The sequence below is a fragment of the Engystomops pustulosus genome, chromosome 2 (assembly GCF_040894005.1).
Source record: "Engystomops pustulosus chromosome 2, aEngPut4.maternal, whole genome shotgun sequence".
NCBI lineage: Eukaryota > Metazoa > Chordata > Amphibia > Anura > Leptodactylidae > Engystomops > Engystomops pustulosus.
The window spans coordinates 210,979,953-211,006,432 of NC_092412.1; the positions used below are offsets into that span (position 1 = coordinate 210,979,953).

At 40.7% G+C, this 26,480-nt stretch overlaps 1 protein-coding gene across 1 annotated transcript in view; it reads left to right on the plus strand.

The window, feature by feature from the left end:
* The window catches only part of SMS (spermine synthase), a 103,684-nt gene that overhangs the window by 66,842 nt on the left and 10,362 nt on the right, over positions 1-26,480 (plus strand). Inside the window, exon 10 of the mRNA XM_072137985.1 lies at positions 21,789-21,904. Within this exon, the coding sequence (XP_071994086.1) occupies positions 21,789-21,904 (116 nt within the window). The remainder of the gene's footprint in view (positions 1-21,788; positions 21,905-26,480) is intronic.

The following is a 26,480-nucleotide window of genomic DNA, read 5'->3' on the forward strand; positions in this document are numbered from 1 at the left end:
ATACAGGACAATAGGCAAGCAGCTTGGTGAGAAGACAACAACTCTTGGCACAATTATTGAAAAATTGAAGAAAAACTAGATGAGTGTCGATCTCCCTCAGTCTGTGGCTCCATGCAAGATCTCACCTCGTGGCAGTAAGGATGGTTCTGAGAAAGGTCATGAATCAGCCCAGGACTACACAGGAGGACCTGGTCAATGACCTGAAGCCAGCTGGGAACAGTCTCATACATTACTGTTAGTAACACACTATACTGTCATGGATTTAAATCAAGCAGGGCAAAAAATATTCCCCCTGCTCATTCCAGCACATGTCCAGGCCCTTTTGAAGTTCCCCACTGACCATCTGGATGATCCAGAGGAGGCATGGGAGAAGGTCATATGGTCAGATGAGATCAAAAGAGAACTGATTAGTATGTGCTCCACTTGCTGGATTTGAAATAGGAAGAAGGATGAGTACAACCCAAAGAATACCACCCAAACCTGAAACATGGGGGTGGAAACATCATACTTTTGGGATGGTTTTCTGCAAGGGGGACAGGACAACTGCTCTGTATTGAAGGGAGGATGGATGGGGCCATGTATTGCAAGATTTTGGACAAAAACCTACACAGCCAGGGCAACTCAGGAGTGGCTCCATATGAAACATTTCCTCTTCCTGGAGTGGCCAGTCTCCAGATCTGATCTCAATCAGAAATCTTTGAAGGGAGCTGAAACTTGAAGTTGTCCAGCGACAGCCTCGAAACCTGAAATATTTAGAGAAGATCTCCATGAATGACTGGGTCCAAATCCCTGCTGCAGTGTGTGCAAACTTGATCAAAAACTACAGGAAACATCTGACGCCTGTAATTGGTTTCTGTACCAAATATTATGTTCTGGTTTTCTATGGGATCAAATCCTTATTTCTTGCAACAATATGCTAATTATTTAAAAATCCTACAATGTGATTTTCTATATTTTTGGGATTTTGTCTCTCACAGTTGAAGTTTATCTACAATAAACATTACAGTGCTCTCTATTCTTTGTAAGTAGGAAAACTTAAAACATCGGCCTAGGATCAAATACTTATTTCCCCCACTGTAACTTTACTTTCTAGACAAGTTATACAGGAAGGAAAGGCATCTCTAGGTCCAGTTCACACCAACACTATTGGTGTACACTACTCTTTTCTGTTCTTAAAGCCAATAACAGGCACCTTATACTTATGGTAAATAGAAGCCTTTCTCTGTTTAGCTTACATGATCAGTTTACATAGAACCTTGTATACAGAATGGGAACAACGGAAAACAATACACTACTGTATCACACTGAAGATTTACTGCAGGTAGTACACTACATGTGTGGGCTAGTATCCTAGTCTAAGTTTATACCACCTGTTAGTTCTGTAACTGGTTGTAGTTTAATCCATATTAGGCTACATTCACACAGACGTTTGCCCGCCGTACTGTAATACACAGGAGCCCTTCAGGCTCAGTAGTATAATTTTCAAAGTTGATTTTAAAAGGAAGGAGGTCATGGATATCAAATATAAGAAGATTACCACAGTCACGGTGCCTGGATCTATGAATAAGTGTCCTTGGTTTATCATGCTGGATTTTGATGGTAGATTTCCTTTAAGTCTATACAGAAAGTATAAAGCTACAATCGAAAGCCACAGGAACCACATTAGGAACTGACTTTGTCAAGAGCAAGCTTTCCACAATAAACAATATAGTGTTGGCTTAAAAAGGTAATGTTGATTTCAGAAATGAGTCTCAATATATTCTGCTTTATTCTGGTGTGCACAATTACTGCCTCCTAACTATAGATGTCCTGTATCACGGGGCTCTCACGTTCTGCGGTGGAGTGGAGAGATTGACTGTGCTGTTTGTTTTACCAAGTAAATCATCTGGGATTTATAGGAAACAATGGCGCCGCTCCCTGAAAATTGATCTTTGTTTCTATATACTTGGGAACTAAAAAAAAGATAAATTTTATGGAAAGATAACATAAATTTGCTGTAATACTTTTATATTGGATACCACAGGCCCGGGGCTGCGCGGTCACTGCTCCGAAGTGCATGCGCAGAACTCCGGCCGAGGGCGTGCAGCTCCTCGTAGCTGCTCGCCGAAGATATCTGGTAGAAGGATCAAAGAGGCTACTGGGGCGTGGAGTAGCTGCACCGTGTAGCCTCAGCTCCGGCTACTTCACGCCCCAATAGCCTCTTTAGAAAATTAGCATATTAGGGGAATAAAAGTTATAAAAAAGATACAGGGGACGTGAGGATTAGCACTTAAAAGGGCTATCCTCACGTACAACAGAGGCACCTACCACCCGATCTGCCTTAATAGGTCCATGGTGGAAGGTTTGCTTTAAATCTGAGCTCTAATTGGTTTCCATGGGCAACAAGAGCAGTTTAACGTCAGACACCTCTGATAAATCTCCCCCTATGGGGGTATTCACCATCTTGGAATAAATCTTTCAGTAATTTTAAGTAACATAGATACTTTTAACCCAAAATATAATTTATGTGTGCTTGTGGGAAATCCTTTGGTTAATCACTTTCTCTGCTCTGTCATTGTGAAAACCATTTCTGTCCTTATGGAATCTTCTTTTGGTTTGAACATTTTGCTATGAAAAGTACATCATGAGTTGTTATTATCATCCAATAAAACTGTATTCTTAGATCTGGGCTCAAAATACTTCTCTTTTACCCATCCATTAGACTCATGTTTTTTTCTTATTATATATCAAACCAGTTTGAGGGTTGTTACAAGGGTTACTGAACACACTGTCACATTGTAAATACAGCACATTCTGCAGGCACTGTGTATAGAGGCAGGGTAGCAAAGTTAGACCAATCACATGTCCCCTAAGGCCAGTTGACCACACCCCCAGTTCACCTGAAGGTTCATTTAAATAAAAAATGTAAAATGCCAACTTGTAGGAAAAAGATGAATGTATGCCTATGATGTGGCTTTACACAATATATTTTATATTTTGCTGTGATCTAGGTTCTAGTAGACTCCCTTAAAAATGTTATGTTTACTGTTAATTTGTGATAAGTAGATGTAAACTTACCCTCAAAGGGAACCCATCATCAGATTTTACCCCATTAAATTAAAGGTAGGGAATGAAATATCCCTTCTAGAATTCCCTCTTTTATGCAAAATATGTCCTGTTTTTTCATGTGAAAATGAGCTGAGAAGAGTCATATTTTTACTAAGATGAGTCAAATTTAGAGGCTGCAGGTGGCTTGTCACTTCAGGCACTTCTTCTTGTCACATTAAAGATCATCTTTCAGATTGAATTAGACTTGTGGATCTATGAGCTGCAGAAGCAGAGATACAGACAATTAGTGACAGAAATTGGATTTTTATCTTCCTCTCACATTTCCAACTATGTTTTGACTGCTAGTATCTCTGGTTCTGTAAATCATAGAACCACAAACATTATGTGATCTGAAAGATGAGATTATTTTCCTTACTATGAAACCAAAAGTTACACCATGTTTTTAAGTACTATAGAACTGAAAACAGGGGCATCTAACACTTTGTAGGAGATTTTATTTTAGAGGTGAAGAGTTGAGATTTCACATAAATGAGAGAATTCTTGAAAGGATATTTTATACCTAGTTTTTGGGGTAAAATATGGTGATTTTACCCCAATAAATAAAAAATTGATAAAGAAATTGCATATGAGTAGACATCAGATTATGAGACCTTTCCTTCCTAATAATATACAGCGAGCGGGTTACGTACAAGGTTCTGTAGGTTTGTTCTTGAATTTGTATGTAAGTCGGAACTTTATATTTTATAATTGTAAGTCCAGACAAACATTTTTTGGTCTCTGTGACAACTGGATTTTAAAAATGTTGGGTTGTCATAAGAACCAGGATTAACAATAAAGCTAAATCGCAGACACCTGTGATAAGTGTTATAGCTGTTTATTTTAGCCTAGGGTAAAGTACAGTAAATTTCCAACATCCAGAGGTCCGTTTGTAACTAGGGGTTGTATGTAAGTCGGGTGATCGCCTGTATACAGTATAAAATAAACTAGAAGAAACATATATTGTGCCACATTCCTATTTGTACAGCAGTGGCTCGGAAGAGAACATGCATAGTAATAGGTGGGAACACAAAGGGCTCTTGTGTTATGTCTAGTCAATAAATATAACATTCTCCCTTATTTATCTTTGCGTCTCTATTCCCCACCAGGATAATTACTGCCATTTCTTGGCTATGGCCAGGTAATGACTCCAGCAGTCTAGGGGAGCTTGTAACCAGGATTATAGATCACAGCCGTAATTCAGTTTAACAAAATTTATGACATAATGGCAGCCAGGATACAATGCAATCTCCTGAGAGTTTCCTTCTGTAATGGCAATACTATAGCAGGCTACGATGTTTAATCAATTACATCATAAAATCAGTCATTTTAATTGCTTTGGCAATTTTGTATGTGACTGCGGCTGGGAAGGCTTTGTGGATTTACTGCCATGGTGTGGCAGACAGAAGTTTCTTTACTAGCAGAACATACATTCAGGTTAATGGATCCAGAGCAATGTGAGGGAAAAAATATCAAGCTACTTTTCAAGGCAATTGACACCATAACCCTTTGTGTACAAGCAACACTATCCATTAATCTGGAACCTGTAAATAGATTTTTGTTTTATAAAATTGTATTTAGCTTTTTTTTGTAACTACAAAGTAAAGTTATTCGGTTTAAGGCCTCATGCACACAACCATTTAAAAAAACAGCCCCATTGACTTTAATGGGAAATAAAAGCCATGTATATGATCACCGTATTTCTCACACCACTGTGAACTGGCTGTCAAACCGAACTTAAAAAATAGAACATGTCCTATTTTTTAAATGTTTTTGCAGTATGGTCTTTCCACAGAAGTCTATGGTAGTGCAAAAACACAGGCAACATATGTGTTGTCCACCGTGTATGGCCTGTTTTTGTGGTGAGTTGCCTAGGGCCACGTGGGTGCCAACCCCCCTATCTTTTTATGGATATGGTTTGTTTCCAGTGGCACATATGGGTTACATAACTCGTGACACGTGGCCAGTTTTTGTGGTCGGAAAAGAGTAGCAAAAACAAGCCCACAAATTGTAATGGTCGTGTGCATGAGGTATAGTATCCCTAGATGGTAAAAGTGCACAGAGGAGTAACTGAAACAACAAAACATTGGATGCCTGTATTTTTCATTAAATAGTCACTTGGAGGATATTATTCTTACTAGAAATGAATGAGTAAATTGTACAATTGGGCATTGCCAGTTATGCACTTTCCAATCTAATGCGTACAATCCGTGAATTCCCCCCCGAAAATGGGAGTCCATACATCTTAGACTACATGCACACTGCTGTTGCCCGTCGCACCGTAACACGGCGGGCACACATCAGCGCGCGGTGAGAGGAGGAGGAGGTGAGCTCAGCTCACCCCCGCCCCTCTCCATAGGAACATATGGTCCACGGCGCCGTAATACGCATGTGTGCTGCACCGTTTCGCTCCCGTACGATGCCGTGAGCCCATAGAAGTGTATGGGGGACATATATCTGCCGTATATATGTCGCCCATATATATATCTCTCATACATGTGTGTGAATGCAGCCTTAGTCATACATGACGCAATAAGTCCCTGCATACCTGTGGGACATAGCACCATGGAACACATGATTTAAGTTCGCCACGCAGACCCTATTCCTACCTGAGTCTTTTTCGCTGACAGATGGGATCATTGTTTGCGGTCAAGGAACTGCAGATGTTGTGTGCAGTTTAAATGGGACACATCCCTTTGACTAGGAGGATGGTTACCCCCAGAGGTGCTTCTGAGATGACACTGAAACCTGCAGCCTCATCTCTGGCAAATATGACTCTTCACTGCTCATTTTCACATGTCTTCGTAGAAAATTTTGTTATAGGTAAACAAATGAGGTTTCACATAAAAGATAGAATTCTAGAAAAGACATTAAATCCTAATGATAGAAGGACCGCTGGGGTTCCTTCCTCTTATTTATGACATTTCATACCCTGCAAGGATATTTTCTAGAATTATAGACATACAGCTCAAAACTATGGATATTACACGAGATATTTTTTCTACTGTATTATAATTCCCAGTTGAAATTCTCCAGTAACATCCTTCAGACTAGTAGAGGGTTAAACTGGGGTGGAACAATAATGGATACATTAAATAAACCAGTACGGTATTTTATTAGGGTTTGTAACACAGGAGGCTGATTTTACATATAAACAATATACCAATAAAAATCAGCCACGTTGCAGCCAGACACTATGTAATAAAGCAGATTTGAATCGACCCAATGCTCAGGGGCACCACAGGACAGGAGGCCCAGCTCTGTGCACAGACTGTGATTGTACGAGCTGATTAGTTGTGTGCTGTCAGCAGAATAGTCCCAGTGCAATAGGAGATGATGCCTGGAGCGCTGGGCAGTCAATGGTTATTACTGGAAGGAGCCAGCACTGGAGGCAAACCTCACCTGCCTGATGAAAATGGATGACTGAGGTGGGATTGCAGCACGGCAGGTCATGTGCCGAGTACAATACAATATTCTGTCCACAGCTTGCAAATTCTAAATTTACTTGCCGTAAAATTGGCTTCTTTCATAGAAGTAAATGGTGGCAACAATATAATAGGTAATCCGATCTAAGTGAAATCAGATGGAAAGCCCTGACTAATGTACATATGATTTATAAATATTTTTTTTTTTCTCCTGAACCTATTGGATTTTTGCAGTTTTAAGAAAAAAGTTACCCAAATGCCATCTTCTCTGTCGCTGCTTCCAGCATTTTACATTAGTTCTCTCCATTTGGAGTTTTGTTATTTTTTTATACAAACTTTGGGATCTTTTTTATTATAACTGAGATAACTCCTTTAATCTTACTCTACGCTATCTTATAACTGTGCACAAAACTATGTACAAAACATTGAGCAACTATTGATATCAAAGGGATTACTCATCCTTCCTCTACTGAACCAATTCTTACTTGTGTACACATCTGGCCCTGTATGTGACTACTATTGTCTGCTATAAATCTGCTACTGCTTCTCTAGAGCAGTAGTGGAAAACATATGGCACATGTCCCAGAGATTGCACCCAAAACCATATCTGTGGGCACCCAGGCTGTCACCCAAGTACAGTTTTCCAGACCGGTTGAATGAATCAAGGCATGCTCCTGGATTCCAATTCCCATGATGTGTTGCTTTCAGCGCTATTTTAAAGTATAAGAGTAAAGTTATAATGATTTTACCAAATTATTATATGTGATTCCCCCTTTAAAAACAAACAAAAAAATTATGGCGATATTGTGCTGCTCTCCTTTTTCTTTACAAACTTATGGTATTTTCTGTTCTGAAACTAATGTCAACCTGTCTATGTCTTTAAGCTGAGGCCAAATTAAGCTGTCCGTAGATCACATGATGCCTTGTGTTCTCTGTCAAAGTAATTTAACATTAAACATTAAATCCATTCCATCCATCCATAGTTTCCCACAAATAAATCCACTGAACAGTGAACATACAGGTTGTATATGTGACCAGCCTGGCAGCTTCCAGATGGAAGCACAGGGAACATGTAATAAGTGGAAGAAATCATAAGTAAACCAGTTACATGAGGTGTATAACCTGTGCTGTGTGAGCACTAAGGGTTAATAGCTTATCTGCATAGAGCTGATACTGCCAAGTACAAGGTGGGGGAGGAGAGCAGCATGAGAAGAGGAGAGACCGTGAAAGTTCTGTAAAATCACAGACTGGGATGGAGGAACTGATAGGGAGCAGGGGAGATCTTGTACCTCACTATTTTGTGTAGGAAACACCTCAGTATCCGCTGTTCTGAACACATCCAGCTGTGCTACATACAAAGCTAGAGAGAGAGCTCTGTCACATGACCTCCTCCACTGTGAGCAGGGAGCAGCAGCAGGTTTTCCCTTCCTGTGAGTCGTGGACCGTGCTAAATTATCATTGGAGCTCCTTCCCCGGGATTCTTCTTGTTCAAGGGAACCTTGGAGGGAGGCTGTAATAGTAATGCACATTTCCCCTCCTTTTCTTAAAGGAAACCTACCACCACAAATCTACCTATAAAGGTAGATCGGGTGGTAGGTGAATCAATGGGACGTGAGGATAGCCCTTTTAAGGGCTAATCCTCACGTCCCCGCACTGTTTTATAAACTTTTATTACTTATATATGTTAATTTACTTATGCGGCTACCGGGGCGTGGAGTAGCCGCATCTGAGGTTACACGAGGCGGCTACTCCACGCCCCGGTAGCCACATTACCCCTCCTACTCACCATGTTCGGCGCGCAGCTGCTCGTAGCTGCGCGCCCTCGTCCGCCGATCCTGCCGTCTGCGCATGCGCAGAACAGCAGGCCCGCGCCTGCGCGGTCACTGCTCTGAAGCCGGGGCTGCACAGGCGCGGGCCTGCTGTTCTGCGCATGCGCAGACGGCAGGATCGGCGGACGAGGGCGCGCAGCTACGAGCAGCTGCGCGCCGAACATGGTGAGTAGGAGGGGTAATGTGGCTACCGGGGCGTGGAGTAGCCGCCTCGTGTAACCTCAGATGCGGCTACTCCACACCCCGGTAGCCGCATAAGTAAATTAACATATATAAGTAATAAAAGTTTATAAAACAGTGCGGGGACGTGAGGATTAGCCCTTAAAAGGGCTATCCTCACGTCCCATTGATTCACCTACCACCCGATCTACCTTTATAGGTAGATTTGTGGTGGTAGGTGCCCTTTAACTCTCTTGGTGTTCTCAGTAAGCCGATAAGAAAGCTGTGGCAGAGTCGGGAGTTGCTGATTAAATTTCTGTGTCTGCGCTTTGTGATAAATAAATGGGTGTTTGGCTGCAGTTTGGGTTTACCATCTCTGCTCCAGAGCACCTTAATTGAAAGAGTTAATTCTGTAATATTATATGAGAAGTTTATCTGATACTAATGAAAGATTCCAAAACATATGGTCACCCTGACTATACTCCTCCCGTTGCCCTGATATATATATATATATATATATATATATATATATATATATATATATACACACTCACCGGCCACTTTCTTAGGTACACCATGCTAGTAACGGGTTGGACCCCCTTCAGAACTGCCTCAATTCTTCGTGGCATAGATTCAACAAGAGAGATTTTGGTCCATATTGACATGATGGCATCACACAGTTGCCGCAGATTTGTCGGCTGCACATCCAGGATGCGAATCTCCCGTTCCACCACATCCCAAAGATGCTCTATTGGATTGAGATCTGGTGACTGTGGAGGCCATTTGAGTACAGTGAACTCATTGTCATGTTCAAGAAACCAGTCTGAGATGATTCCAGCTTTATGACATGGCGCATTATCCTGCTCAAAGTAGCCAACAGATGTTGGGTACATTGTGGTCATAAAGGGATGGACATGGTCAGCAACAATACTCAGGTAGGCTGTGGCGTTGCAACGATGCTCAATTGGTACCAAGGGGCCCAAAGAGTGCCAAGAAAATATTCCCCACACCATGACACCACCACCACCAGCCTGAACCGTTGATACAAGGCAGGATGGATCCATGCTTTCATGTTGTTGACGCCAAATTCTGACCCTACCATCCGAATGTCGCAGCAGAAATCGAGACTCATCAGACCAGGCAACGTTTTTCCAATGTTCTACTGTCCAATTTCGATGAGCTTGTGCACATTGTCGCCTCAGTTTCCTGTTCTTAGCTGAAAGGAGTGGCACCCGGTGTGGTCTTCTGCTGCTGTAGCCCATCTGCCTCAAAGTTCAATGTACTGTGCGTTCAGAGATGCTCTTCTGCCTACCTTGGTTGTAACGGGTAGCGATTTGAGTCACTGTTGCCTTTCTATCAACTCGAACTAGTCTGCCCATTCTCCTCTGACCTCTGGCATCAACAAGGCATTTCCACCCACAGAACTGCCGCTCACTGGATGTTTTTTCTTTTTCAGACCATTCTCTGTAAACCCTAGAGATGGTTGTGCGTGAAAATCCCAGTAGATCAGCAGTTTCTGAAATACTCTAACCAGCCCTTCTGGCACCAACAATCGTGCCACGTTCAAAGGCACTCAAATCACCTTTCTTCCCCATACTGATGCTCGGTTTGAACTGCAGGAGATTGTCTTGACCATGTCTACATGCCTAAATGCACCGAGTTGCCGCCATGTGATTGGCTGATTAGAAATTAAGTGTTAACGAGCATTTGGACAGGTGTACCTAATAAAGTGGCCGGTGTGTATATATATATATATATATATATATATATATAAAATACTACTACATCATTATAGATATAGTTATAGATATTATATTTCTTTATGATACTACTTTTTGGCCATCACCAGGGTATGACTTTTTTCTCCCTTATTTTACATACCTGCTGAGTTGATTTGTAATGTTTGATTTTTTAAATCTTTAATAAAGTTTATCAGTTCCCTTTTGGTCACTGTTTCATGTGACCGCCTCCAGCAGTATTATGTCTTTATGGAAAATTCATCAATAAAAACTCGGACACAAGACCCAAGAAGCAGCAGGAGAATTATGAGGTCAATGTTCCTCATTCAGCACATAATTCTGCAAATTGACACAACGTTATATTTACCATCATTAGGAAACTGCGCTATAAACAAGTACCTAAACTTTCCACTGACTAAGCAGAAGGTCTAGATGTTACCTTCCTTCAATGTGGGAAGCAATAGCAGTGTATACACATTGTAAGCAGGATTATAAAGAACAAGTTGAGCTCTACTATTCCATTGTGCAATTCGCAATCAAATTATTGACTGCATAGCCAGGAAGAAGCTCTCCAAATAAGTGATGTTTTACTGCAATGAGAAATTCCATCGTCAGCTTTTTCCCCCACCATAACCTCAATAAACATGAGGTAGCAGAGATGGCAGGTATGGCTGGGAAGTTCATTTAAGAGTAAAACATGCTTAGTAAGTGGTACATGTGTTTAGCCGGCCGTAATTTAGACCACATGTGCATGGCCACATAAAGGAGCACATGTGAAACGTATTAGTGTACTGAAGACACAGTATTAGAAATGTCTACAATACCGGGCTGGATTCCCAGATCTTCAGTGGCCTCATGTACAGTAATGGGTCTGTTTACTCAAAGGGCTGCGCTCAAGGAGGTCCTTTAATATTACTAAATTATATTCAATTGCTTACTCAACAGAAGTAAACACATCTAGTCTATTTTTCAACGTAACCGCAGTTGCTAAGTTTTACACCATTGAATTAAACCCCTGCTGATAACATGATTTATCCCGCTCATAGTGGAAACATAAATCCCAGAGGTGTGTTTTCCCACGCAGAAATCCATGACATTTTCTATCCTAGTTACACATTTACTATAAGTTTATAGTTATTGCAATTCACACTTTAGAATTAGTATAGGAAGATATGGTCTATATGTACACACACCCTAGTATAGAGATGTATGGTCTTTATGTACATTTTCCTAGTATAGGGATGTATGGCCTCCATGTACATTATCCAAGTATATAGATATATGGTCTATATGTACATTATCCTAGTATAGGGATGTATGGCCTCCATGTACATTATCCTAGTATAGAGATATATGGTCTCCGTGTACATTATCCTAGTATAGAGATATATGGTCTCCGTGTACATTATCCTAGTATAGAGATATATGGTCTCCGTGTACATTATCCTAGTATAGAGATATATGGTCTCCGTGTACATTATCCTAGTATAGAGATATATGGTCTCCGTGTACATTATCCTAGTATAGAGATATATGGTCTCCGTGTACATTATCCTAGTATAGAGATATATGGTCTCCGTGTACATTATCCTAGTATAGAGATATATGGTCTCTATGTACTTTATCCTAGTATAGAGATATATGGTCTCCGTGTACATTATCCTAGTATAGAGATATATGGTCTCCGTGTACATTATCCTAGTATAGAGATATATGGTCTCCGTGTACATTATCCTAGTATAGAGATATATGGTCTCTATGTACTTTATCCTAGTATAGAGATATATGGTCTCCGTGTACATTATCCTAGTATAGAGATATATGGTCTCCGTGTACATTATCCTAGTATAGAGATATATGGTCTCCGTGTACATTATCCTAGTATAGAGATATATGGTCTCCGTGTACATTATCCTAGTATAGAGATATATGGTCTCCGTGTACATTATCCTAGTATAGAGATATATGGTCTCCGTGTACATTATCCTAGTATAGAGATATATGGTCTCCGTGTACATTATCCTAGTATAGAGATATATGGTCTCCGTGTACATTATCCTAGTATAGAGATATATGGTCTCCGTGTACATTATCCTAGTATAGAGATATATGGTCTCTATGTACTTTATCCTAGTATAGAGATATATGGTCTCCGTGTACATTATCCTAGTATAGAGATATATGGTCTCCGTGTACATTATCCTAGTATAGAGATATATGGTCTTTGTGTACATTATCCTAGTATAGAGATATATGGTCTCCGTGTACATTATCCTAGTATAGAGATATATGGTCTCCGTGTACATTATCCTAGTATAGAGATATATGGTCTCCGTGTACATTATCCTAGTATAAAGATATACAGGCAGTCCCCGGGTTACATACAAGATAGGGTCTGTAGGTTTGTTCTTAAGTTGAATTTGTATGCAAGTCGGAACTGTATATTTTATCATTGTAATCCCAGACAGAACTTTTTTGGTCTCTGTGACAATTGGATTTGAAAAATGTTGGGTTGTCATAAGAATCAGGATTAACAATAAAGCTTCATTACAGACGCCAGTGATAACTGTTACAGCTGATCATTGTAGCCTAGGACTAAATTACAATAAATTACCAATATCCAGAGGTCCGTTTGTAACTAGGGGTCGTATGTAAGTCGAGTGTTCTTAAGTAGGGGACCGCCTGTATGGTCTATATGTACATTATCCTAATATAGAGGTATATTACCTCCATGTACGAACATTATCCTAGTTTAGGGAATGTATGGACTCCGTGTACATTACCCTGGTATAGGGAATGTATGGTCTCCATGTACATTATCATAGTATAGGGAATGTATGGTCTCCATGTACATTATCATAGTATAGGGAATGTATGGCCTCCATGTACATTATCCTAGTATAGAGATGTATGGTCTCTATGTACATGCACCCTAGACAGGGAGGTATTGTGCCCATGTACATGCACCCTAGTATAGGAATATATGATCACTATGTTCACGAACTCTGGTATAGAGAGGTATGATCTACATGTAAATGTACTATAGTACATGGATGTGTGGTCTCCATATTCACGCCACCAAGAATAGGAACGTATGGTCTCTATGTACACGTACTCTAGTAAAGGGATGTATGGTTCTATGTTTATGTACTCTATACATGCTGCTACTGATGTAGAAGTCTTAAAGATGACAACTGATTAGTCAAGGCTTAACAGGTTAAGTAAACTGCATTTTCAATAGTTTTTAGCTTTTGTAACAGGATATCACTGCCAGTTGCTAGACTGCTACATCTGTCATTGTCGGGTGGTGTGCAGATGTGTTCTTACTTGACCAGAGTTTTAAGCATTGTTTGTGCTTAATGTTTGTAGGCAAGAGTGTAATAAATTTGTACTATGAATAATTTCTTTCTTAAAAATGGACAATCTATTCCATTATTGTTAGTAACACATGCCCTATATTGATGGAGATGCAGCTGACAAACAGTGATTTGTATTGGTTTATTAACAAATGCTTGCTCGATTATCAACCAGCCACAGGGCAATGATAAAACTGTGTCAATAGTACCTATAAGAGGTGTTATTACTGTCTGTCTTGGATTTGTATATACATGTGATGAACATTAGCGTGTTCATCACATGTCATAACGTAGTAGGGTCTCATCATGTACAGGCACCCTAAAGCTGCCCATATACAATCAGGACCTACTGTGCCGTATGCTATTAAATAGCCTTGTCTTGGGGACCTTTGTGGGAGACTCAGGTGACAACTATAAATCTGTAGAACCCCTTTAACCTACATATACAATAATGTGGAACATTTGTAGCATGAAGAGTGTGTGATTATGGAAAGTTCTTGACCAAGTGGTTTTTAAGCAAGTTGTGGAAGAACAGTATGTGTAGATTGTCAGTGTTTACATGGAGAGTTCCATAAATTATATTTTCATAATGGCTTAAAAGGATTTCTGCATATATACATCCCGTAACCTTTGAAAATAGCTGCAATTATGGTTCCAAAATATTTACACAATGTTATGGATAAATATTTACACTTGCGAATATTGAGGATTATATTGATATTTCCGTTTGAAAGTGCAAGCGTAAATACAGCAGAATGATCCTGCAAGTGATCAATGTGATCTGATGGAACAAATCTTATACCAGTTTGCTAGATGGACTTATAACTATGCATAGAGGCTTCTGTGCATCCTGTGATTTCATGTTTTCTTCCAAAATGGATAGAAATTAGAATTAGAAAATTTAAAAAAAAGAAGTTTAAACAATGTCAAATATTTTGTTACCTGGAGTCAAAAATAAATTGACAACTTTCCCTTTAAAAGTGTTTTATCACTATATAGTGCACATTCATATAGAAGTGAAATTAGTTTATAGCAGAATGTGTACAAGCTCTCCCATTATGTAGTGGGATTGTAGGCCCTAATTCTTATTATCACTAGAGGTCAGCCAGTGATCAGACACTTGAGATAAGTGTGAAAACCCCTTCACTGTGGATTGGGGGTTGGGATAAAAATAGGAAATGGGATAAAATAATAAAAGATCAAAAAATCCCCTGGTGTTCCAGCTCTGCCCCTCTTATGCTTCTACCAGCCTTTGCTCTGTTTACTGCAGGGATGACGTGCCATCGATCCCGCATTATTGCTGCAGCCAATGAGAGAGAAACACTGAGGTCGGTAATATTATCCCAATTCTTTACGTGGGCAAACTGTATCTGACCCCTAAAATCATTTTATTATAATATCAATTCTTTTGAATCTTGCCAATAAAATAATGGAAATTTAAATACCGGTAGCCGCTATTTTGTCCTTTTTTAAAGATTTCCGCCATCTGGGAGGCAGCTTGCTACAGTAGAAAGCTACCTTCCTTTTTTTCTGTTCATAACATATAACGAACAAGACTGTAATGAATAAGTATAGCCGCTATTGCAGCAGCATCGGAGTCTCTGGAAACGAGGTCTCTCCAATACGCAGAACTGTAAAGTAAGAGAAGCTACAAGCTACTCAGTGGAGAAACAATAGGAGTCAATAAAAAAAAGGAAATATCAAACAACTAAGAAAGGAAGGTGAAGAAACAGTAATCCTAGAGGGGAAAATAAATTCAGAGCAAGACGCAATGAACACCCAGTAAGGGAAAATTAGTGCATACAGCCAATTCAAGAGCTCACTGCAGAGCAACCATCCATGACACATTGCCTCAGGAGCCCTTGAAAGAAATCCAGCGGTCCACATGTAAAAGTGTTGTGTTATCTGTCTTCGTTCAGAACTTACCTCAATTAAGTTGTGGTAAGGGCCACTGTCGCCTAAATTGGGCCCTAAACTACTTCCCAAAACAAAGTCTTGTTGCCAGCGATATTAGAAGGATTTTAGAGGAAATTGAGAATCTTGAGTGGCATGTCATACACGGCTTTCCTTCAACCAGTCAGAGGTATTACATTACCAAAATTTATATGGTCACTAATTTTTGAAAGAAAAAAAACCCTTAAAATAAATGAATATTTAATGAATTGTTGAACAGAAAAAAAGTTACAGTGTGTTTTATCAATGTAGCAGTATCGCGGTTTAAAACACTTTTTAAACTTTATGGCCGAAGCTGCTTCGGCGCAGGGAGGTACTCGCTCGGCGCACCATGCGCGCGACCGTGCCCGCGGCTCTCATTCACTTCCTATGTAGCCGCGTGCACGGTCGCGCGCATGGTGCGGTTTAAAACACTAACAAAAATGAGCTCCGGCACCAGCTCACCCTGAGCTGGTGCTCGGTAGTTCCCTCTTATACCTGCCACTTCAAGTGGTAGGTTTCCTTTAAAGGGAATCTGTTCTGTCAGCAGTTATAACCATACAAAGCTGCAGAGAGATAAGTAGCAGCCCTGGAGAGCAGTATAGCAATACCTTTATATATATTGGTAGTAGTGGCAGGACTGTGAAAAGTGAAATTATAATCCAGGTCACGCTTTGGGCGTGTCTTTCAGCTTGAAGAGCTTTTTTATCTCCGTGTGGTGCAGCTCCACAGTTAGTTTCCTTGGCTGGAGTAATAGCTGAAGTAGGAGCTGTATCAAGATTTTGGTTGGATACTTACAGAAATCATTCAGGGAAGAGGGAAAGGACTGTGGAACATTTCATTGCAAAGAGCCACAGAGCTACAAGACCCGCCCAGAGCACGTGCAGGAGCTACAAACATGGATTAAATGTAATCGAATTTTTAACAGAGGTGCCACTACTTATTACACACACAAAGGTATGGTTACACAGCTCACCAGGGCCTATACCTACTGCTGCTTGTAATTTATTATTGTCAAAAATGATGACAGAATCTTCTAAAATCTCTGCTGAATTTCATTGGGAACAGCCAATGCAGAAAGAAATCAGCATTCAGAACCTAATATGAAAAACCCAGCAATGAATGGCTGTTCTTGAATTTGCCCTGATTAATGTTATGTTTGCTTGTCTATATGCTTTTTATAGAAAAATACCTGGGTAAACATCATGCCACATCCGGGACCAGTAGCATCCTACAGAAAATGTTGACCACTTTGATGCGTCATTTTGCTTGGTTTAACACACTAGATCTATATTAAACTGTACAATACAAACAGACTGTCCAGAAATAAAACACTATTGGAATAGGGCACATTGCTGTCAGCGGAAACTACGCCAAGTTTGTGGTGTTGGTGTTTTGTGGTTTTCAGAAAGCTGCACTGTAGCATTTTACTACAATTTCGGTTTTAGCTAAAACATTTAAAAGGGTTTTCATGGATATTACATTGAAGGTAAATGCATGGATATATCAGTGCATAGGATTAAAAGCAAATGAAAAAAAATAGAATTTTGGAAACGGTAGATTACAAAACCTAGCAATACTCAAAGACCTCTACCACCAGGATGAAGGATTGTAATCCAAGCACACTGACATACTGGTGTGTACCCCTCTGGCTGGATCTTTTTTGCTTCTTCTAACCTTGTTTTTTACAAAAATAGGCTTGGAAAATTATGCAAATGACTCAACATCTATGGTGCCCAGAGCCCATCACGCTCATTTGCATAATTTTTTAAGCCTTTCATTGAAAAAACCAGGGCATAAGAAGCTAAAAGAAGTTTTAGTAAAGTTTAAAATACAACATGTTTTGAAAGCCGACAGACATTTTCAGGCATTATTGTGAATGGTGGAGGTCGGCCAAGGTTATCTGCACCAAAGCATGCAAACAATGATGTGTTTTGGAGTGCTCTATCCTTTCTATAATATTACTTAGCATGGTGTCAAATAACCATGTCAAAATGGAGCCTTTAGCACCCAGGCATCATCTTGGGGGGTGGGGGTGGGGGTGGCATAAGGTTCGCTAACCCCTTTTGTGATGCTTGTACATTCTAATTGAAGATTAAATGAAAATTGATTTTATGAGACAAAATCTTAGAGTGGTAAAATTATACCAACTGATAGCCCCCATCATAACCTTATCTTGTTTTGTTTGGCTCTGGATTTAAAGGTAATTTCTAAGAACTAAAAAGGAGGCAGAATTTGTAAAAAAAATGATGTATATTACATAATTAGTATTAAGCTTAGAAAGTTCCAGAAGACAATGACAGGGATGTCCAGAACTCAGGTAAGAAAAAGCCAAGTTTGCTAACTTCAGGATCAAGGAACTGCTTTCTCTTGGCAATTTTGACAAATTAATTTGTATTAATTAAAAATAAATAAAACTCTTCTCAAGTATACTCACCCCTTAGGTTCCAGCAGTGGTTCTTCTGTGCTTCCCATCTAGCAAGACAGAAAGTGATGACTCTGTGGGAAATTTGTGGATGGTGGATAAGTAAATCCATATAATTTTTAAAGGGTTTGTCCAACTTTATTAAAAACTATGTAGGTGGACTGGGGAGGCCTGTTAAAAAATAAACCTATACTTGACTCCTTCGTCGCTTCTGGTCTCCTGCACCCCGATCCTTTGCTCCGACAACTTCCATCCAACCTGTTCTGGCATCTGATACAGTTCAGGGACAGGAGACGGTTACAGCACCTCTTAGGCTGCATTCACACTGCCGCAAGGGGGACATATATGCGGCCGACATATATACGGCCGATATACGTCCCCCATAGATGGCAATGGGCACACAGCAGGACTGTACCGCTCCGCACCTGGGAAAAAGATAGGACATGTGCGCCATGTATCCCTATGGAGAGGGACAGCGGGTGAGCTGCGCTCACACCCTCCTCCTCTCTCCGCACGATGCTGTTGCCCGCTACGGTACGGTACTGCGGGCAACGGCACTGTGAATGTAGCCTTATATGACAACTTCCGTCTGCCTGGGACTCCCACCTGTCTCCGGTCCTAGTGCCTGATACAGCGCTGGGACGTGTATGGCACCTCTGCTCTGACAACTTCTTTCCATCTGCTGCGCCTACCCTTCTCCTGCCCCACCGCCTGATTCAGTGCTGGGACAGGCGACGAGTGGGTGTGCCAGGCTGCTGAAATTTGTCGGAGCAGAGGTGCGATGTCCCCAGCCCACCTCCAGAATTTTTAACAAAGTCAGACAACCCCTTTTAGTCTTGACCATTTAGGCTGCCAAAGGGAACCTCTGTTTTTTTTTTCTATAACATACATCTGGGAAGCATGTTGTAAGGGTTGCTCCTGAAATGCATAAAAATTCATATCTATTTGGTTAAGTGTGAAGTAGTACAGAGTCCATCTTACTAATATGTTCTCCTTGATTTGGGGGAATTTACAGCTTGTGTACTGAAAGTCACCATGTTTATCTGTATCCTAGACAGTGGTTCTCTAGTCCTGTACATTTTCCACGAAAATCTTTTTTTTCTAAGAAATATTAACCTTGTATATGATTGTATGGGAAATTCCTCCCATAGCTCAGTGCTGAGCTTCATTTCCAACATGTAATTATCCCAGACAGAAACCAGTGCTGTAATTAGGCTTAATCCGGAATAATGACGCGTATGGAACCTCACATTTACAAAAATAAGCACTATTATAAACCAGCACCATAATATTAAGTGTGGCATCACGTCCTGTAAACAAGAAGTGGATATATGGCGGGTTTATTTGTACAAAGCACATGACTTATACAGTTTATTTTTTATGTTTGCTGTGACAAGCAGAGGGGAAAGCCGTGCAAATAACCAACCCAATCATTGAGGAATTTTCTGTAAGATATTCAGGAGTTCACAGACAAAAGAAAATGAAATTGCAAATCTAAAGCTCAAACATCTCAACACAGACAGAAATTTGCCATTTATCACAAGACAAAATAATATACTGTACATAATATCAATGGCAATGGCAAGTCCAGAGTGTGATGATAGATTGTATAATGTTTTTTAAAGGGATCCAGGGGTCTGTCTGGGAACTTGTGCTATAATACGTTGTATTTAGTTAGATGACTTTAGATGGAGTCTTGATCCAGGGATTTGTTTTGATTGCGTTGCTGTATAGATGTTGATGGTGACTTTCTCTGGATCTACGTTCCTTAACCCCTTTAGGACGCAGTCAGTGTATAGCTTAAAGGCGTATTCCCGTTTCAACAAAAAAAAATGTATTGTTTAAAGGGAACCTGTCATCAAAGAAAAACACTTTAAAAAAACAAAAAACACTTTTATTCAGCCTTGTATCTCTCATTGATGCAGTCAAGGAGGCAGGAGACCAGTATAGCTCTCTTCCGCCCCCTCACAGCCGCTGTGCCTGGTAAACCCACCCCTCCACACTCCCCTTGGCAATGCCCCCTATTCATGTCACAACGCTGCATCATAAGATGTCCATCACAGCCCCCAACAGGAAAATAATGCCCAGCACAGTCCCCCCAAGGATAATAATGCCCAGCTCAGCGCCCCAAGGAAAAGAATGCCCAGCAGAGTGCCCAAAGGATAATAATGCCCAGCTCAGCGCCCCAAGGAAAAGAATGCCCAGCACAGTGCCCAAAGGATAATAATGCCCAGCTCAGCGACCCAAGCAAAATAATGCCCACCCATCCCCCCCCTCCACCCCCCAAGGAAAATAATGCCCACCCATTCCCCCTCCACCCCCCAAGGAAAATAATGCCCACCCAGTCCCCCCCAAGGAAAATTAAGCCCACCCAGTTCCCCCCAAGGAAAATAATGCCCACCCAGTCCCCCCCCCCCCAAGGAAAATAATGCCCAGCACAGACCCCTTAAAATTAATAGATCTAGCACTTATCCGACCCCCCCACCGATCCTCTTCTCCTCATTCCTCCCGACTTCTTCTCCTTGCGGCTCCTGATGTCTTCCGAGCAGTGCGTGCACAGGCATTTTAGTAGAAAGTAAATGCTTACAATATAATGGCTCCATATGCTTCCTTTATTATTGTAGAACAAACCAAAGACACTGGTAGAATGTCATTAATAAACTGTTTCTATTCTTTACAGAGCGATTTGACTAAGGTTGACGTCATGTACAATCTCTTCTGTCTTTCACAAATAGAGTGATATTTTTGTGAAATCTAAGTATTCTCCATCTTATCAACATGTGACTGATTATGTCCTGGAACTTACTTGCATTTTTTCTGGGAAGTGGCATTATATACCACCTTTCCGTGGCCTTTCTGTTATATGAAATTCCATTAAGATTATTTCTCATTGAATATTGAATAGTTGGAATTACTGCATTTTCATTTTCTGTCAGATTTTAAAAGCATAAAATTATAAAAGTCTCCATCTATCAGAAAAAAACCTTATTTGTTACATTTTATGAAAATACCTGCAGTAACAAAGGCTTAAAGATAACCCGTCCCAATGCAGCGTGTAATAAGGCAGGAGTAGCTTCTACATAGTGACCTACCTGTAGTCATTGTTGTTAGTTTTTTACGGCTGTCCATACTATATTAATGCGCATTTGCACTTAAAGGGGTTTCCACAGAATAGGGCCTAACTTGCTGATCAGGGGTCCGTCGGACCCCTCGTCGCTCCGCCAGACTAATGGAGCAGACGGCTACGCATGACCGTTCTGCTCCATTAATCTCTATGGAGCTGACGGAGATCGGTGAGCGTGGCGCTCAGCAATTTCCGTCGGCTCCATAGAGCAGGACAGAGAATATAACATAAAGTTCATATATGGGGATGTAAGGGAAATAATTTTGAGCTAAAAGAAGGGTGGCTATTAGTTTATAGGACTCTATGGGAACCTGTCACTCGCGGTGTTTGTGAAAATGTGGTGACAGGTTCTCTTTAAGTGACTTTTGATAGTACTGGATTTTGGAACATGGGGATGCCACAGGATGTTCATTTATTTTTAGAAGATATTTACTTGCCTTAGGAATTATTTAAGAAAGTATCGCAACATTTGTGTAATCGCACAAAGAATTTCTATGCATCAGATATGGAGTCTTCCCTTTAAAGTTGTTTGAAACTTTCATGGCTTAACTGAATTTAGGATTGGTAGAATGCTTAGCCCAGACATTCAGACAGTTCCTGTAATAAATGGCAAGTTCCTATTCTACTTTTGAAGCCTTCACAAGGTCATCATTTATAATACTTGTCAATAAGCTTATAATTCACCTTTACTTTGCTCTTCTGCTTCCTCCCACAGGGAAACTGTGTAAACCTGACTGAGGCTCTGACACTCTATGAAGAACAGCTGAACATGCTTTATTGCCCTGTGCAATTCTCTAAGGACGTAGTGTGTGTTCCTTCCTACATGGAGCTGTATCCTTTATAAAGTCAGCCGTAATATTACTAGGAAAGAAAAGCTTCTACAAGAAATATAGTTCTAGTAATGTATAATAGCACAGACATTTTATTTATTAGTTGTGTTTTTGTTATATAGTTATATGAATAAATATATTAGGATTCTTCTGTATCTTCATATGATCTGTCTAATAAGGATTTCAAATTAGCTTTCCTCCAAAAGGAAGTACCGTCAAAAGGAAGTACCCTCACCGGAGGGTGAGTATATAAGTTTTTTTTTTTTTTAAGTAATATTTACTGACTGACTGCTGTATTGACTCGTGTATAAGCCGAGGGGAAGTTTTTCAGCACATTTTTTGTGCTGAAAAACTCGGCTTATACACAAGTATATACGGTAAATGTATCGGACTACCTCAAAGACATCTCAACACAGCCAAAGAGTACCCTACTCTGCACTGATAAGAAGCAAGAACTGAAAAACAGCTCTTTAAAGATAGGAGTATTTGGTTTAGCTAATATCTGTCATGTTTCCTTTTCTAAAGTGGCAGAGGAATCTACCTAGCGGTGACACTAGAGAGCAGCTGATCTGCATACATTTCCCCAGAACGCATTGACTTTCGTATCAGACAAAAGAACGTTGACTGGAACAAGATTGAACTGATTAGGCTACATTTGCACCATGTCTTTTGGATACATTTAGTGTATATGCCGTGAAAGCTTCCGGTGTATACGCTGAATTTACCCATAGATATATACTTGCAGACAGAGGCATCGTTTTTGCCTCTAGGAAACACAGGATGGAAAGATGTAACAAACTAATGTTACATAAAGGTAAATTGGGAAATCTTTGGCTTTTAAGCTGTATATAGTACTAAACTGCTATATCTTTCAATCTATAGCTTATATGGACAGTAAGTTCACTGGGTACTTCCCACAGGACACACTCAGTGAATGACCGGTGGATGCAATACTTTGCATCTGCCTCCATAGGCTTTTATGGCCTTGCTGAGCATACACGTTGCTCAGCAGGAGGGAGTAAAATGCTAGCACCGATCGTGGGTGTTACCGTTAAGTCTTTGAGCCCGTGAGCCCTCTCCATGTAGCCACACCCGACTCTCGCCGTACTATTACAGCGCGTCGGTAAGGGGTTAAAGAAAATATATTACAATTTATAAAATTTTATTGAAAAGTTACTTGCGTTTTAAGTCCTTAAAAACATCAGCGACTTCTCTCTATGAGTCTACTCTCTGCATGAGTATGGAGAAGTGTCACGGGTGGTCCCGCGACCCATATTGCGGGTCGCGGGCTCACCCGTGCTTCTCTGCCCCCGCCAGCGCTGCTTACTGGCTCCCGGCTCGCTCCCTTCCGCCGTGCGCTCGCGGCCCCTAATGCTAGGGCGCGCGCAGTCACTTCTCAAAACTTAAAGGGCCAGCGCCCCATTAATTGGCGCTGGCCATTTTGCAAAATCTATTTAAGCCTGCCTCTTCCTGCAAGCCCCTGCCGGATCTTCGTGCCTAGCACCCTAGAGAAAGCTTTTCTGATGCCTTGTGTTCTTCTTGTGAATTCTCGTTGTGACCCTGGTTCCGTTTCTGACATCGCTCCTTTGCCGCCCTGACCTGTTGCTACGTCTCCGATCCTGTACTGCCTGTCCTGACCTCCTGCCTGTCCCCGACTACGAGATTGCCTGCCGTTTCTGTACCTCGAGCTTGGCTGCCACTACGGACAAGTCACGCCTGTGGAACGACCTGGTGGTACCACGCCGCAGCTTGTCTAACCCGCCTTGCGGCGGGCTCTGGTGAAAACCGGGTACCACTTAGACTCCGGTCCCAGGTAGTGGCTTGTGCCATCGTCCGCAGTGGTTCAGAGGAGCCACAACCTCTAAGCCTGACAAGAAGTTTATTTAGACAGAATAATTGCCACAGAGGAGGGTACAGGCAGTCCCCGGGTTACGTACAAGATAGGGTCCGGAGGTTTGTTCTTAAGTTGAATTTGTATGTAAGTCAAAACTGTATATTTTAAAATTGTAGATACAGACAAAAAAATTTTTTGACCCCAGTGACAATTGGAGTTTAAACATTTTTTGCAGTAATGGGACCAAGGATTATCAATAAAGCTTCATTACAGACACCTTACAGCTGATTATTGCAACCTGGGACTATAGTAAAGCATTCAGAAAGCTTCACCAGAAGTCAGAGGGGTCTGTCTGTAACTATAGGTTGTATGTAAGTCTGGTGTAGGGGACCGCCTGTATTTTAATAAAATATGTTGTTATGTTTATTACTCTCACCTGTTCATTTATGAAAAACTAAGCTTTGAAAGTTTAGTCACACATAAAGTTCCTGTTCATAAAGAACAATGGAAGGTCCTACTCTCTAATTCCATATACAGAGATACAGGTAGTCCCCTACTTAAGGACACCCCTAGTTACAGACAGATCCTTCTGCCCACTGTGACCTCTGGTGAAGTTCTCTGGATGCTTTACTTTACTCCCAGACTGTATGGTGTCTGTAATGAACTTTTATTCATAATCCTTAGTTTCATTACAGCAAAAAATTTTGATAATCCAATTGTCAGTGGAACAAAAATTTTGTCTGGAGCTACAATTCTAAAATATACATTTCTGACTTGCATACAAATTCAAATACGTACGTAACCTGGGAACTGCCTGTATTGTGAATCAAGACATTTACTTGACTTTAAGCCCAAAATTTAAGGGGTTTAAGATCAATAATTGATAAGTTCCACAAATAATCATTTAATCTCCTGCTCTGCTGCTGTTTACTGATCAAACTGTATGTTCCAGGTGTTACGTTTCTTTAAAAGTGTTTAGTGTGAAGTACTTTATATAATCTTTATTTATAAAGTCACTTTTTACCGAGAATGTTCCCTGAAACTGTGAAATGTATCAAACTAGCAGTCACCTACAAAGTGTAGAGGCTCAACATCTGGTGAACATGTGCCTGGCCGAGGCTCACGCCAACAGATGAGACAAATCAGATTTGCACGTTCATACATTTTCTTTTCCCTCGGTTGTTATTGTTGTGCTTTTTGTAGCTTTGAGTAATGTTTGCCCTTTGTATGTTTTTTTTAGAGGGCATGGGGCAATTCTGGTTGCATCAGGCATGTTTATAAATGTCATGCACATGGGCTATGTTCACAGTAGCATATCAGTGTTGTTTTTTTTTTAATTGTTTGTTTTAAAAAATATAGAGGGACCTCCACCTCCCATTTATGGTAATAGATGCTAAAATGTTCTTCTTGCCCACAGTTAAAAAATTTTTACTGCATTTTTGCTTCAGTAAAGAAAATAAGCAACGTTGTAAATCCATTTATCATCTGTTTTCCATAGACGACAGCTTGAGCCAGTGCTTGCCTTAAGGATGCAGTTATATCATTTGGATGCACCGGATGGTGCGGAAGCTTACAGACAGGGTACCAATGAGAACATGTCTGACAGAAAATAAGCCCATTTGTTTATTTCTGCCGAGCCGAAATGTTTTAACCGTATCAGATAACTCCTGTCCAAGTAGTTTAAATTGGATTAATTCCCTGCAATTTCTTATATGATGAATGATGGTTTCGGTGCAGGAGCCTCTATGGCACATACAGTATTATTTGGCATTTTATCTGTGTAATATAGAACATTAACACAGTGGAAAAAGTATGCAATGCAATACTATGTGCTTATTTCCAAATCCTTCAGACACAAATATATAACTCTCAGTAGACTCTTAGTAATCCATCATCACACGACAGGATTGTACAGATTTTTCTTAGAATTCTTTGCCATTAGAAACAAGTTCATTTCAGGAATGATTACGAGGCATTGCAAAGTCTGTCTATTCAGTACCATGCACCATAACAATGGATGGTGGTCATTGGTTCATGGGTGGCCGTCGGCTCTGGCACCCTACCCTTGTGCTGTGCTAGTCAGGTGGGGCAGGGTACTACAATACTCACCTTTCCCTGCTCTCACTAAGCAATAGCAGTATTCCTGTTTAGTCCTGTGTGCAGTAGCTGTATGATGATGTAATCATATTGTCTGCCAGCTTCACAGCTGGTGCACACAGGTGTAAAGAAAAAGACAGCTGTATTTTTGAGGAAGCAGGGAAAGGTGAGTAAATTTTTTGTTCGACAGTGGGACATACATGTACATCTGGGAAAGGCAGGGGTTTTTGGCAGCTATTGGGCAGGGGTTGCGGGCTGCTGGAACTATTGACTACTGTGTAAGGTAACTGTAACTAATGGCTACTGTAGGAGGTTCCTCCAAAACTTCATATATTTTCATAAACTGCCATTAGAAAGCATTGCCCCCATCCCTGCATTGTACCTCTAATTGCCTGTAAACTTAAACAATCAGGTTCTAAATCTGTATGCAAATGACCTGAGAGTGGTCCAATTAATCATTATCATATTCAGCTGTCCAGCTTATTCATGAGTGGGAGGCACATCCACACATCTCATTGCTTGAATGACAGCCTACATAATGATGGGGCACTCCTCTGCTGACTCCTCTCTATACTTCCTGGTGCTGTCGGCCTCTGCTGCCTCTGTGTGTATTCAACTGCTTTAGGTTGCATTCATGTGTATAGCA